The 15,044-nt window shown below is 42.4% G+C and overlaps 1 protein-coding gene across 1 annotated transcript in view; it reads right to left on the reverse strand.

Annotated features, from left to right (window-relative positions):
* Window positions 1–14,753, reverse strand: part of Fbxl17 (F-box and leucine rich repeat protein 17) — a 461,687-nt gene extending 446,934 nt beyond the window's left edge. Inside the window, exons 1-3 of the mRNA XM_070036015.1 lie at window positions 13,694–14,753; window positions 3,935–4,057; window positions 1,592–1,849 (exon numbers count right to left, since the gene is read on the reverse strand). Coding sequence (XP_069892116.1) covers window positions 1,592–1,849; window positions 3,935–4,057; window positions 13,694–14,704 — 1,392 coding nt within the window. The 5' untranslated portion in view covers window positions 14,705–14,753. The remainder of the gene's footprint in view (window positions 1–1,591; window positions 1,850–3,934; window positions 4,058–13,693) is intronic.
* Between the last annotated feature and the right edge of the window lie 291 nt (window positions 14,754–15,044).

Here is a 15,044-nt window from a genome sequence, read left to right on the forward strand (position 1 = left end):
GTCTCACTATAATATATTGTACAAAGCAACTTTGAGGATTTTCATTTTGCCCTATCAATGTCTCTTGTTTTTTCTTCATAAATAAATTTTAAGTTAGGTTAATTAGATATATGAGTATCTATAGCAGCACCTCAAGTAACACTCAGATGTTGCAAGAGACAAAATAATGTGCAAATAAAATGCACTCGGTTCCCTTCTGCATCAGGATCCTGGGTTCTATACTAGAAATGCAGGCTGCTATTTTCTCAACTATTGCCAAGCTGGGAAAAGTGTACAATACAGGGTAGTAAAAAATTCACGATGCATCATTCCTCCCACTTTTTAATTGTCCTTTTACTGGTTCAATCTTTCTTCAATGGCTATAACCCTTGGACTATTTTCTAGAGTTGTGGCAAAGTTGAATAAAATAATTATGGCTTGATTTTCAGTGTCTGGACCAGGTTTTTTTCTGCTTCAACCTTCTGCTCATATACTCTAGATATTTGTTTTCAAAGAGTTAAGAACTCATACCACAACCGAAAGCCAATGGCTCAAAGCTGTAATTCTAATTTCTCAGAAGGCTGAGGCCTAGAGCCAACCCCAGGCAGAAAAGGCCATGTGAGTCCATCTCGAATTAACCAACAAAATTCTGGGTTAGAAATGTGGTTTAAGTAGTAAAGAACAGGATGTAAGCAAGAAAACTGTGAGCATGAGGCTGTGAGTTAAAGACCCAATGCTGGAAAAAAAAATTTTTAATAGTCAAATACTAGTGGCTCACTATTCAAAGCACTGAGAGCTGAGAATCATGGTTCAGAAGCCAGCCAACGGTGGAAAAGTCCATGAGACTCTTACATCCAATTAAGCACCAAAAAACTGGAAGTAGAACTGTGGCTTAAGTTTTAGAGCATTAGCCTTGATCAAAAAAGTTCAAGGACAATGCCCAGGCCCTGAGTTCAGGACCAGCACCAAAATAATAATATTCTTTTTCACAAAGTTACTTGGAACACAATCACCAATCTGCTCAACTGATGTCTGCTTATTCACTGTTACATGAAGATTTTATGTAACAACACACTTAATCCAGTTCTTGATAAATATATAGACCTTAAAAAAGATGCTTTGGCTGGGAAGGTAGCTCAGTAGTGCCTTGCATGCATGAGGCCCTGGGTTCGATTCCTCAGCACCAAGCAGAAAAAGCCGGAAATGGCTCTGTAGCTCAAGTGGTAGAGTGCTAGTCCTGAGCTGAAGAGCTGAGAGACAGCGCCCAGGCCCAGAGTTCAGGCCCCACAATCGACCAAAAAAAAAAAAAAAAAAAAAAAAAAAAGGCCTTATATTGATACAGAAAATACATTGTAACAATGCAAATCTGATGCAAAATCATAAACTTACATAGCAACTAGTCCAGAAGTTTAGCCACTTACTATAAAACACATCAAAGTTAATCTCATTACAAATTTACTTCCAAATCTAAACAAATATTCATTTTTATATATTCATCATAAAATGGTAACAGCCTTTAGTTTCTGAGCATATTTAATACAAAACTTTCAAAATATTGCTGCAAGAAACCACTTTGAATGAGTAAAATCATTGTATAAATGCTGAAATTTACCTGTTTGAGTCCTTCATCAGTAAGTTTGTCCTGGTTGCCTACATGTACTTTCTGAAGTAAAGGACAGTGAGAGGCAACCGCAATAATAGATGTGTCAGAAAGCTGTTTACACCTGTAGGCTGTATATCTAAGAAGTCCAGGACACTTAAATGCTAGAACACATACGCCAGTATCAGACATACTTCGACAATCAGAAATGTTGATTTCAATTATATTCTGACTTCTTGATGCAATTTTTTCCAATAATTCATCAGTAACCTACAAAAGAAAAAAGTGATAAATGTAAACCTTTGCTAAAAGTAGAAAGTTAGGTTCTATTATTTTATTAAACCTTTGCTAAAAGTAGAAAGTTAGGTTCTATTATTTTATTAAAGTTTTCCCAATATTCTCTTTGCCATAAAGACTAAATACATGATTAAAGTGAGGTAAGTCAAGCCTCCATTCCTAACCTCCAGAGGGCCTGTAGACTAGGTTATAAAAACTCTTCCAATAATGTAACTGTAATCCCTCTGTACATGACCTTTATAATAACAATTTTTAAAAGGTTTGCTAAAATTTGCAAATTTTTTTTTTTTCTTTTGGTTAGTCATGGGGCTTGAAATCTGGGCACAAGTGCTGTTCTTCAGCTCTTCAGCTCTACCACTTGAGCTGCAATGCCACTTCTGGTTTTCTGGAGATAAAGAGTCTCACATACTTTCCTGCCCAGGCTGGCTTGGAACTGTAATCCTCAGCTCTTGGCCTCCTGAGTAACTGGTTTGTTCCATTTAATTTTTTTTTTTTTTTTTTTTTTTTTTTTTTTTTTTTTTGTCAGTCATGGGGCTTGAACTATGGGCCTGGGTGCTGTCCCTCAGCTCTTTTTTTTCTTTTTTTTTGGTCCAGTCATGGGGCCTGAACTCTGGGCCTGGGCGCTGTCCCTCAGCTCTTCAGCTCAAGGCTAGCTCTCTACCACTTGAGCCACAGTGCCACTTCCGGCTTTTTTTTTCTTTTTGCTTATGTGGTGCTGAGGAATCGAACCCAGGGCCTCATGCATGCAAGGCAAGCACTCTACCACTGAGCCACCTTCCCAGCCCCTGTCCCTCAGCTCTTTAGCTCAAGGCTGGCACCCTACCACTTTAGCCACAGCACCACTTCCGGTTTTTTTCTGCTTATGTTGTGCTGAGGAATCGAATCCAGGGCTTGCAAGGCAAGCACTCGGCCACTGAGCCACCTTCCCAGCCCTCCATTTAATTTTTTTAATTTTTCTCCAGTTCTTACTTTATGTTAGCTCATAATAATCATCTCAGACATCTGAGTACAAAGTGTAGAGCCAATGGATTACTACATACTTACCTTCTTGCCAGCTACAAGTCACAAATGACTTCTCACAATGCTCTTTAGACACATCAAGTAAATAACAATTATCTAATTGTAATTATCTTAGCATTGAGGAAGAAAAACGTCATGTAAAAAACTTGTCTAAGTGTTCTAGAACTTGCTTAATTTGTTTAAAATACCAGAAGTTAAAATTTGCTTGTACAGACAAGAATCAAGTTTGTATACTTATTTCTAAATCTGTACTCAGTGGTATCATACTTAGTTTGAAATTATTTATACTGTAGAAATTGGCAAGTACTAGGAATGACATCTTTTTCCATGTGAAAGTTAGTTATTAAACACCAGAAAATACCAAAGAGGAATTTTGAGTAATTTAAGAACTCCCATAAAATTCTATTTTCAAAGAATACTTTTATGTATTTCTCATTGGCCACTAAGATTTAAGGTATAAATCTAACAATTACAACAAATCATTGGTAATAAGCAATACAAATTCTGCCTTTTTTTCCTAATTTATACCATATAAACTACTGAACAATCTATCAAACTGTAAAGTTTTAAAAAAAAATCTTAGTCTGTTTTATACCTATTTCTTCATGTATGCAAAATAATAGTATCTAATAGGGTTGCTGAGAGGATCAAATAAATGTATACACATAAAGATCTCAGAACAGCACACGGTTCAGAAGCAGTGCTATCATTTTGTTGTGTCTACTACCATCTTCTACTACAAACTTCCTAACTTCAAAAAGTTCACTGATTTTTAGGATACTGGAAAAAGGGAGGGGAAGGCAAAAGGACCAAGTCAAAGAATATTAAAAAGCAACCCAACATTACCAATCTATATTAGAAACTTTTTCATGAGGAGATACTACAATTAACTTAAATTAGAAAGAAAAACTTCAGAAAGCACAAAACTGTATATTACAGTCATCTCAACTATCCTGAAAAACAACACAAAAAAAGTTTTAATGATAATCAACATTTTTTTAACTGAATGGGTCAAAATTGTTATATTTTATAACATACCTGCTGACGACTACTAAGATCCAGCTGCTTCCAAAATTGGAAATCTAAACAAAGGTCACGCCAATACTTGCAAACCAATGATGCAGAAAGGCAACGCTCATCCAAGGACAAATTGGAAAATATCTGTGAATAAAAAAGGAACCACATATATGCTAAACATTTTCAAGATATATAAAAAGACTTTTAGACAAAAAAATTTACTATTTAAAACAGAAACGAGGGCTGGGGAGATAGCTCAGTGGTAGAGTGATTGCCTTGTATGCCTGAGGCCCTGGGTTCAATTCCTCAGCACCACATAAGCAGAAAAAGCTGGAAGTGGTGCTGTGGCTCAAGTGGTAGAGCACTAGCCTTGAGCTGAAGAGCTGAAGGACAGCACCCAGGCCCAGAGTTCAGGTCCCATGACCAACATAAACAAACAACCAAACAAATCAGAAATGATGTTAAATACAAGTGGGCATTATTAGAAAAGTAAGCATCATCAAAAGACTGCCTAAAGAGGAAATATGGTTAGTTACAGAATCTAAGAACATGCACTGATGTTATGCTTTGTGCAGAGAGAGAAATAAGTCTTTTCTTAATTAAAAATAAGTTAAAAAATAAAATGAAGCCGGGCGCTGGTGGCTCACGCCTGTAATCCTAGCTACTCAGGAGGCTGAGATCTGAGGATCGCGGTTCAAAGCCAGCCCGGGCAGGAAAGACCATGAGACTCCTATCTCCAATAAACCACCAGAAAACCGGAAGTGGCGCTATAGCTCAAGTGGTAGAGCGCTAGCCTTGAGCTGAAGAGCTGAGGGACAGCACCCAGGCCCAGAGTTCAAGCCCCCACGACCGACAAAAATAAAAAAATAAAAAAATAAAATAAAATAAAATAAAATGAAAACTCAAAGAAATTGCCCTTTCTTGATCAAAACACTGTAAATTCTAGGAATAAAATATCACTTCTTCAATCTGAATAACAGGATCTCTAGACTCCATCCCAGCCCATCTAATGTATTTAATGGTAAAATGCTGAACATTTGGGTTGGGGATGTAGCTCAAGTGGTAGAGTGCCAGCCAATGAGTGAAAGGTGTCAGATACTGATTTTGAATCCGGTCTCAGAAAAAAAAAAAAAAGAAGAAGAAGACTGAAATTATTCCCAAACAGTACTCTCCTATCTTGCATATTAGACAAATATGTAGGACATTACTTCTATGTAATATACTGGAAATTATGGCCAAAGATATCTGGAAAGGAAAAAAGAGTTATCTGGATTAGCAAGTTAACAATTTAAAATGCTATGTTGAAAAATGAACTTTATAACTTTCGGGGGCGGGGCGGGGGGAGTGGGAGTGTAGTCGTGGAGATGGGAGGGCAGGAATGGTAGGGGAAAAACAAAGGAGGCAACAATACTTGATAAGAAAGGTACTTATTACCTTGCTCATGTAATGGTAACCTCTCTGTACGGTATTTTCACAATAAAAAAACTGATTAAAAAAAAAAAAAAGTAATGTACTCATTGCCTGACCTATGAAATGGTCACTCCTCTATATAACACCTTAATAATAACAATAAAATTATATTCCAAAAAAAAGTTTATTACTTCCAGGTGCTGGTGGCTCACACCTGTAATCCTAGCGACTCAGTAGGCTGAGATCTGAGGATCATGATTCAAAGCCAGCCCGGACAGTAAAGTCTGTGAGACTCTTATCTCCAATTAACCAATTAACCACCAGAAAACCAGATGTGGTGCTATGGCTGAAGTGGTAAAGCGCTAGCCTTGAACTGAAGAGCTCAGGGTCAGCACCCAGGTCCAGAGTTCAAGCCTCAAGACAAAAAAAAAAAAAAAAAAAAAAAAAAAGTTCATTACTTATGCATATTTTTGTTTGTGCTTGTCCTTGGGCTTGAACTCAGGGCCTGGGCGCTGTCCCTGAACTTTTGTTACTCAAGACGGGGCTCTACTACTTGAGCCACAGTTCTAATTGTGGCTTTTCTGGTAGTTTATTGGAGGTAAGACTCTCATGGACTTCCTATCCTGGCTGGCTTCACTGGGATCTTCACATATCAGACTCCTGAGTAGCTAGGATTTCAGGCATGAGCCACAGGTGTCCCACCATAGTTGATCTTTTTTTTGGGGGGGTCTGGTTGTGGGGCTTGAACTCTGGGCCTGGACACTGTATCTCAGCTCTTCAGCTCAAGGCTAGCATTCTATCACTTGAGCCACAACGCCACTTTTGGCTTTTTTTCTTTTTGCTTATGTGGTGCTGAGGAATCGAACTCAGGGCCTCAGGCATGCAAGGCAAGCGCTCTAACACTGAGCCACCTTCCCAGACCCCATAGTTCATTTTACACAAAGAAAATCCTGGAGAATAAACACAACAATATACTTCAGAACTGATAAGCAAATTATTTTTACATACTAGTAGTGAATTTGAAATTAAAATTAAAAATTAATTTCCACTTACAATACCATCAAAAGTAGAAACTTTTTGTTTCTTTAGTGAAATTCTATATTTAAATTCTCATAATAGATTTTGTTTGTTTGTTTTGTTGGTTTGCCAGTCCTGGGGCTTGAATTCAGAACCTGGGAACTGTCCCTGAGCTTCTTTTGCTAAAGGCTAGCAGAATACCCTTGAGCAATAACGCCACTTGTGGCTTTTTCTGTTTACATATTACTCAGGAATCAAACCCTGGGTTTTATGCATGCTAGGCAAGCACATTCCCAGCCCCTCATCATAGTCTTTGTAAGGATTTGAATAATGTTTTATTTCAGTCTTTTAATAGTTAAAGTCTTTGTAAGTATAATATCTGAGCCCAGTTGAGTCAGTTTCTATTAACTGTTTTCTTTTCTTTCCATATAGATCACCTTTTTCTATATCTCTATAAACATCTCAAAAAAAATTGTTAAGCCAGGTGCTGGTAGCTCACATCTATAATCCTAGCTACTCAGGAGGCTAAGATCTGAGAATCTCAGTTCAAAGCCAGCCTGGTCAGGAAAGTCCATGAGACTCTTACTTAACAATAATAATCAGAAAACTAGAAGTGGAGTTTCTGTGGCTGAAAGTGGTAGAGCACTGGCCTTGAGCATAAAGACTCAGAGGTAACACCTAGGACCTGAGTTCAAGCCACACAACTAACTCCCCATTTTTTTTGTTTGTTGTTAAAAACTCACATAAACTGGACGTCAATGGCTCAAGTCTGTAATCCTAGCTACTCAGAAGGCTGAGATCTAAGGATCCGGGTTAAAAACCAGCACAGGAAGGGAAGTCCAGTATTAACCACTCAAAAGCTGTAAGTGGAGGTAGGACTCAAGTGGTAGAGCACTAGCCTTGAGCACAAAAATTCGGGAAAGGCTTCCAAGCCCTGAGTTCAAGCTCCAAGGTGTGCATGTACACACACACACACACACACACACACACACACACACACACACACACACACACACACACACACACACACACACACACACACACACACACACACATCTCATATGATATTGCAGCAATTGGCCAGGTGATAATGGTTCACCAGTGCCTATAATCCTTGTGACACAGGAAGGCTGTATCTAAGATACAGTTTAAATCCAGCCAGGTCAGCCAAATCTGAGAGACTCTAATCATCAATTAAGGTGTTGTTCAAGTGGCAAAACATCAGACTTGAGTGAAAAGCCAAGCCAGAGCAGGTAGCTCTAAGTTCAACAAGTAGTGCTTGGGAAATTTTGATTTATTTTTCTAAACGTTAGGCAGGAATATAGCTTGTTGGTAGAGTGCTTGCCTAGTATGCAGGAAGCCTTGGGTTCAATTCCTTAGTACCACATAAACAGAAAAGGGCAGTAGTGGCACTATAGCTCAAGTGGTAGAGCACTAGGCCTTGAGCACAGAGAGGCTCATAGACAAAGCCCAAGCCCTGAGTTCAAGCCCAAGACTGGAACAAAGATAAACTAAAATAAAATAACCCTTTTTTATTCTTAACCTGGCTTTAAACAGGAATCTGTGTTACAAGGGATCACTGCTCTGGTTTATTTTTTATTCTTTTTATATATTTTAGCCTGGCTTCCTATGGAAGCCATCCTGTACGTGAGTAGTTTTCTGCTAGACTTTTGGCAAAGGTATGCTCATATATCTCCAACCTACTCTACAATCTGTCTATGGTCTACAAAGGGGAAAATCAAGATTTAACCAATCATGTGGGCACGCGTGCGCACAGTGCACATGCACATGCATGCACACACACACACACATATGTAAGAGCACCACTACTAAGACTTCAACTCAGGGCTGGCACTCTAACACTAATCACTTAAGCCACACTTTTACTTCTGGATTTTTGGTACTTAAATGAAGATAAAAGTCTCTCATGCCAGCAACTGATGGCTCATGCCTATAATCCTAGCTACTCAGGAGGCTGAGATCTGAGAATCATAGTTCAAAGCCTGTCCCAGCTGGCTTTGAACCTTTCTTTTTGTTTTGGTGGTCGTGGGGCTTGGACTCTGGGCCTGAGCGCTGTCCCTCAGCTCTTTAGCTCAAGGCGAGCGTTCTATCACTTGAGCTGCAGCGCCACTTCAAGTTTTCTGGTGGTTTATTGGAGATGATGAGTTTCACAGGCTTTCCTGCCGGGGCTGGCTTTGAACCACAATCCTAAAATCTCAGCCTCCTGAGTAACTAGGATTACAGGAATGAGCCACCAGCACCCAGCGGACTTTGAACCTTTCATCTCTGAATAACCACTAGAAAACCAGAAGTGGTGCTATGGCTCAAAGTGGTAGAGTACTAGCCTTGGGGCAGTGGGACAGGCAAAAAAAAAAATTCTTAGGAGTATTTGAGCCCTCTGAACAGTATTTAGAAAAGACCTTTATATCTGGAAACACTGAGCTAGGAGTTGTCAGGTAGCAGCTAGCCCTGAGTGGTGAGGAAATGCAAGAGCACAAAATGGAGAATGAGATCACAATGTCTCAGAAAAAAAATTAATTAAAAAATTAATTAAAATTTCCAACTCACAGGTATCCTCAGCCATGTATAATGGAACTAAGAATTGCACACAGGCAATATAAATATTCACAAATGCCAAAGGCTAATTCTGTTGTACTCACCACTAAGACAACACATTTGCAGCCAACTGGTAGTGTATTTGTATACACTAACAGGTACTTACACTGTTTTTCTGCATCTGTACATTAAAAGCATCTGTACTTCCATTTCATGTCTATCCTATGTCTGTCTCCACTTTGCAATCATCTTGGTTCCAGGAAAGACAGGACTGCTTAGTAACACCTTTATGACAAAGAACTAAATAAAACTACTCCTAAGGAAAAGCAGAGGTTTCCAGGACAAATCACCTCCAAGTAAGAATAATACCAATAATAATAAGGCTGTACCCTGGAGCAGAAGAAATCATTTCTTAGAAATTAGACTGTTCCCCTCAAATGATGACAGCAATAACAACTTCTCTAGAACCACAGACAGTCAGATAATGACCAGCCAGGCCACACCTGTAAATCACAGTCTTAACCATACATCCCTCAGTCCCTAATTGCCCCACTACTTAAATGTAATGCTGAAGTCTATACCTTAAAGACAGATAAAGATGAACTGAAATATTGGCTTCCTGTGGTATCATGCCACGTACTCTCCTTTCTCTGCCACCTTTTTTTCCTAATAAACTTTTCTATCACTTTTACTACATTTGCATCTTGCCTGAATTCTTTTCAGGCCAAACTAAAGAATTGAAATTGACTAGCTATCTTAAATTTCTGGTACATGAAGGAGTGTAAGGTCTACAATTCACTAAAATGCCTTGAGGGGTTAGTTAGCCATTTCACATTTCACTTTTTCAAGTTTTCTGGAATGCATTAAGTGGAGGAGAAGCAACTAGATGACCTCAAAAATCTCTTTATGATTTCCAGTAAGGCTTACTATTTTGAGCTCATTCCATTTTTAGATAGCTGTAATTGTTAGAAAGGACTTTCTAAAATTCCAAATATATATACTCTTCAATCCAGAAATTCCACTTCTTAAAATCTGTCCTAGAAAAATATGATCACATGTGCACAAAAACATCTATAAGCATCATTCTCAATAACCAAACAGCTGGAAAGTTTTTTTTTTTTTCTTGGTGCAGGTCTAGGGTTTGAACTCCAGGCTTAGGCACTGTCCCTAAGGTTGTTGTTTTTTTTCTCTAGGCTAACACTCTACCACTTGAGCCACACCTCCAGTTCCAGCTGGGGTTTTTTTTTGATGATTAGAGATAACAACCTCAAGGTGCCTGCCCTCCCCCAGGGTTGGCTTCAAACACTGATCCTCAGATATCTCTGCCCCGTGAGTAGCTAGGATTACAGGAATGAGCCACCAGTGCACAGCTCAGAAATATCTCTTAATAGAGAAAAGCAATGTGGTATTATAATATGGGATAATAAACAGCAGATACAATTAAAGGAACTACACAAGTTCACTAATAAGGAAAAACTTTTAAACTATATTAACAAAAAATACAGAACATAAGACATTTTTATGCCATTTATGAAAAAAAACCATGAAATCTTACATAGCACTTTCTCAAGTATGGAACATTCTATATTTGCATAATCCAGTACACTAGCCACTAACCACATATAAGTATAGATTTCAGAAATATGGCTCAAAACTAAGAAACTGAATTTTAAATTTTGATCACTTTAAATTTATGTAGTTAGTAGTGCACTGTACAGTGTAGGTCTGAAAATATTTTTTTAATAATGATTGGCTAACCCTAGAAAATAACAGAGGAGTGTAAGGGTGAAAAACAAACTTAAGACTGTACCCAGCAGAATATTTTTCAAGAAAGTAATATTTATAGTTTACATAAAGGTAACAGAAAATGAGGGGCTGGAAAGGTGGCTCAGTGCTTGCCTCTCATGCATAAGGCCCTGAGTTCCATTCCTCAGCACCACATGAACAGAAAAAGTCAGAATTGGTGCTGTGGCTCAAGTGATAGAGCACTAGCCTTGAGCAAAAGAAGCTCAAGGACAGGGCACAGGCACTGAGTTCAAGCCCTAGGACCGACAAAAAGAATAAATTAATTTAAATTTAAATTTAAAAAAAAATAACAGAAAACCAGTCTACTAAGCCAAATCAGCCATACGTTGAAAAAACTGAACAAGGGGCTGGGAAGGTGGCTCAGTGGTAGAGCGCTTGCCTTGCATGCCAGAGGCCCTGGGTTCGATTCCTCAGCACCACATAAGCAAAAAGAAAGAAGCCGGAAGTGGCGCTGTGGTTCAAGTGGTAGAGCGCTAGTCTTCAGCTGAAGAGCTGAGGGGCAGTGCCCAGGCCCAGAGTTCAGGGCCTACGACTGGACCCCCCCCCCCAAAAAAAAAAAAGAAAAAACTGAACAAGTACAGTAGCTTTTCCCCCCAAACACTATATAAAACCACATTTCCTCCGATTTTTCTTCCAAACTTTCTCCTCACCCTTTATCTCTAAACAACTATTTACATAAAGTAGTGTAATTATAAAAAGATTTTTACGCATTATTGGGAAGCAAGGTATACTATCTAAGAACATTTTCCAAGGTAGGTGATGGAACTGTATCTTCCTATGCAACAAACCTAATACTGTGGGAAGGGACTGTCATAACTTAAGCTTTCTTTGCTCCAACCAAACATCTCTCTGGCCTGTATTAAAGGGAAAGTCAGAACTTTCATATGGCTCTATCCTGACTCAAAGAACAGTAGCTCAAGTCAGGCATGAACTTTCTCTTAGTGAAATAGCATATTCATAGAGTATCAGCACAAAGCCTAAATACCTTATTATTCACTTACTCATTAATTCACAGAATGCTACTATATTATATACCAGGACTGTACTTGGGAAAGGAGATAGGGCAAAGAGCAAGATTATGTATGCAGAGTCCCTCTCTGCCCACAAAACTTCTAAATTCGCAGACATTAATACTAACATGTCTGAATATTCCAATACAACAGAGCAAGGCCATGGGTAATTCCTAAATGTCCGTTAGACATTTCAATAATGTCCTTTAGACATTTCAATAATCTACAGCAAAAATGAGAAAAGGAGCAATGTAGTAGATAGAATACATTTATTCTATAGGATTTTTCTTTATTACAACATGACACCTTTTTTGTTTGGGTTTTTTTTAATATTTATAATGTTCCTAGGCAAGAGACATAGCTCAACTGGTACAATGCCTGCCCACCAAGAGCAAATGTATGAATTGAAACTTCAGTTATAACCAAAACAAGTAAATTGTTTACTTCATGGAATACTTACTGGTTCAGATACAAAGAGGAAAAATATATGATTTTTTTCATTGGTTTTTAGCTTTAATTCCAAAATAAGAAAACACCAATGAAACTTTTATACCAAGTATTTGCTGATACTTTATTTATCCATGTCATCCTGTGACTTAAAGGTCTAGAGAAAGCTCCTTCTGCCCTAATATGCACCCTCTCCACAGATTCAGCAATTACTCCTCCAACAAATAGTCCTCTATAGTTAAATTATTACATTTTGATACAAGGGAATGTGAGCCTTCCCATTCTGTTTTTCACAAGAACATTGTCACAGTAAAACAACACACAGAATTATAAATACGAAAAAAGCCCATAGTTAAAAATGCATACTGGTGAAAGTGAAAATTGTAATTCATGACAGTGACTTCAGTAACAATAAAAATAGCCATATTTTTTATCAAGATTATCTCCGGCTGGTCTTAATCATCCACACTAAAAAAGGAAGTTTATATTAAGCTCCAAAAAAGTAGGTGTGGGACTAGTACAGAAAACAAAGTCAAAAAGAAGTTAATACAAATTCTACACCAAAAGTTTAACAGGATTGACAAAGTTGCAAATTTTACTTAGTAATTGAAAGTGACACAAAGTTCCCTCAGGGCATTTCAAGTCTTTTCCTTTCACCCATCCCCCCAGTAACAACAAAATACTTACTCTGGGTAACCTGAATGCTGGAAGGTTAGGCTGGAAGTAATACAAAATAGCACAAACAAAAGTTTGTTCTCTCTTTTTCTTAAGTCAAGCTGGTCTAAACTCCCAAGATGAAGACTCAAATCTGCCCTTCCTGTATGTGACCTTGTATAAGTCATTCAACCATTACATTCAGCACCACTGAATTGTTAGCTCCCCTCCCGCAAAGAGCAAAGCTGCCTAGCTCAATTAGTGTAGACTTCCTGGCCCAAAGCACTGGAAAACAAAAACAAAAATCAGTTTCTTCCGGCACAAAAACCAGGATTAACGGTGTTGACCTCACAATATTAACTGGAGGAATCAAAAAGGCATTATTAAATTAAAAATAAAAACCTCTGGATAGTGACTGATCACGGTAAATGCTTCACAAAGGTTGACTGCCCCTGACAATGAAGAGTCAGCTATCAAACCTGAAAGTACGGTTTGAGAACTTCCAGGCACTCATGTAAAAGCCTTTAGCCACCAGGCATACATCGCTCAAGTGCTGAAATGCATGTTTCACGAGAAACCCTCAAATCGTGTCTATCGTGCTGCATTGAGAAGCGGGTAGTAAATCAACCCTCAATCGTGGGTCAGCGAGCTCAGCTATTAACAAGGCATTCATTCGGCAGACTCCCGAGTTTTCTAACTTCAAACAAAACAGGCCATCCCCCTCGCGGGCTTCCCAGCCTCCCCGTCGGGCGTCCCCCGGCTGTCAGGACCCCCCTCCTCCTCCTCCGCGCGCACAGGGGGAGGAGAGAGAGAAAGCCTCGGGGGCGGGGGCCGCGGGTGGGGGAAAGGGAGCCTCCCTGCGCCTCTCGCCCAGACCCACCTTAAGCAGGATGGACGGCGGCAGCTGGTTGATGTCTGGGGTTTCGGGGGGCGGCTCCCTGTGACAGTCGCAGGGATTTTCGGGGGGCTCCTGACAGTCCGCGTCGCCACACTCGTGCTGCTGCTGGGCGGACGAGGGGGCGGTACCCCCGGCTCGGAGAGCGTCCCCGCCGGCCTCGCTGGGGACACATTCGGAAGCGGGCGAGGCAGGCGCCGGGCAGAGCGGTTGCGGGGGCTGCTCGGGGCCCGGGCAGCAGCCGTCGTCGGGGGGCCGCGGCGGCGAGGCGCCTCCCCCCGCGGGCGCTCCCCCTCCGCCGCCGCCGCCGCCGCCGCCGCATCCCCCGCCGCCGCCGCCGCCGCAGCGGGGCTGCTTGCAAGGGGTGCAGGCGGGGACCCCGGCTCCCTTCCGCTTGCACACCATCTCCGGGAGCGTGAGGGGCTCGGCGGGCGGCGGTGGCGGCGGCCCCCGGAAGAGCTGCACGGCGGCGGGCGGTCCCAGGAAGCGCACGGGCCCCACGCTGGCCAAGAAGAGGCTCCGGCCCTGCTGTTCCCAGGCGGCGGCGGCGGCCAGCCCCAGCTCTTTGCAGCAGGAGGCCGGCGAGGAGGCCGAGGCGGCGGCGGCCGCGGCGGCGGCGGCCGAGGAGAGCAGGAAGCGGCGGGCGGCGGCGGCGCAGTCCTCGGCGGCCAGGGCCGCGTAGCGCCGCGCCAGGTGCTGAGAGGAGGCGGCGGCGGCGTAGGCCCCGTCCCGCGGCGGCGGCGGCGGCGAGAGCGGCGGCTCCTCCTCTGGGCCGGCGGGGGCGGGCGCGCCGGGGCTGTGCACGATGAAGCAGAGCATGCAGGGCCCGCGGAAGAAGCAGTCCCGGCTCCGGGGCGCCGCCGGCTGAGGGGGCGCCTTGGCCGGGGTCCGGCGGGGCAGTCTGAGGAAAGGGCGCCGGCGGCGACACCAGCTGCAACAGCGCGGCCTCTTCTGGCTCGGGCGGTTACGCGGCTCCTTCGAGAGAAGGTGGCCCATATAGAAGGCCCGAGGAGGGCGGCGGGGACGGGCGGGAGGGAGGCCCGGAGAGGCGGGCTCCCGGCGGCGGCGGCGGCGGCGGCGGCGGGGCAGGCCGCTCGCTGGCTGGGCCTCCGGCCCGCAGCGGGGTCGCCCGCCCGGCGCACACACGGGCACACGCGACGGTGGGGGGTGGGCGGCAGCAGCAGGGCCGCCCGGGCGCCCGACGAGGGGCTACATGCTTTGCCCAGGGAAGCCGGGAGAACGATGGGCGCGAGCTTTGGGGACGCGAGGGAAGGAGCGAGCGGAATCGGCCAGCTTAGCGAGGAGACCAGTCCAGACCCGGCTGGCCGGCTCAGTC

Source organism: Dipodomys merriami, unplaced genomic scaffold (genome assembly GCF_024711535.1).
Source record: "Dipodomys merriami isolate MVZ:Mamm:240054 unplaced genomic scaffold, mDipMer1.0.p SCAF_27, whole genome shotgun sequence".
NCBI classification, from domain to species: Eukaryota; Metazoa; Chordata; class Mammalia; order Rodentia; family Heteromyidae; genus Dipodomys; species Dipodomys merriami.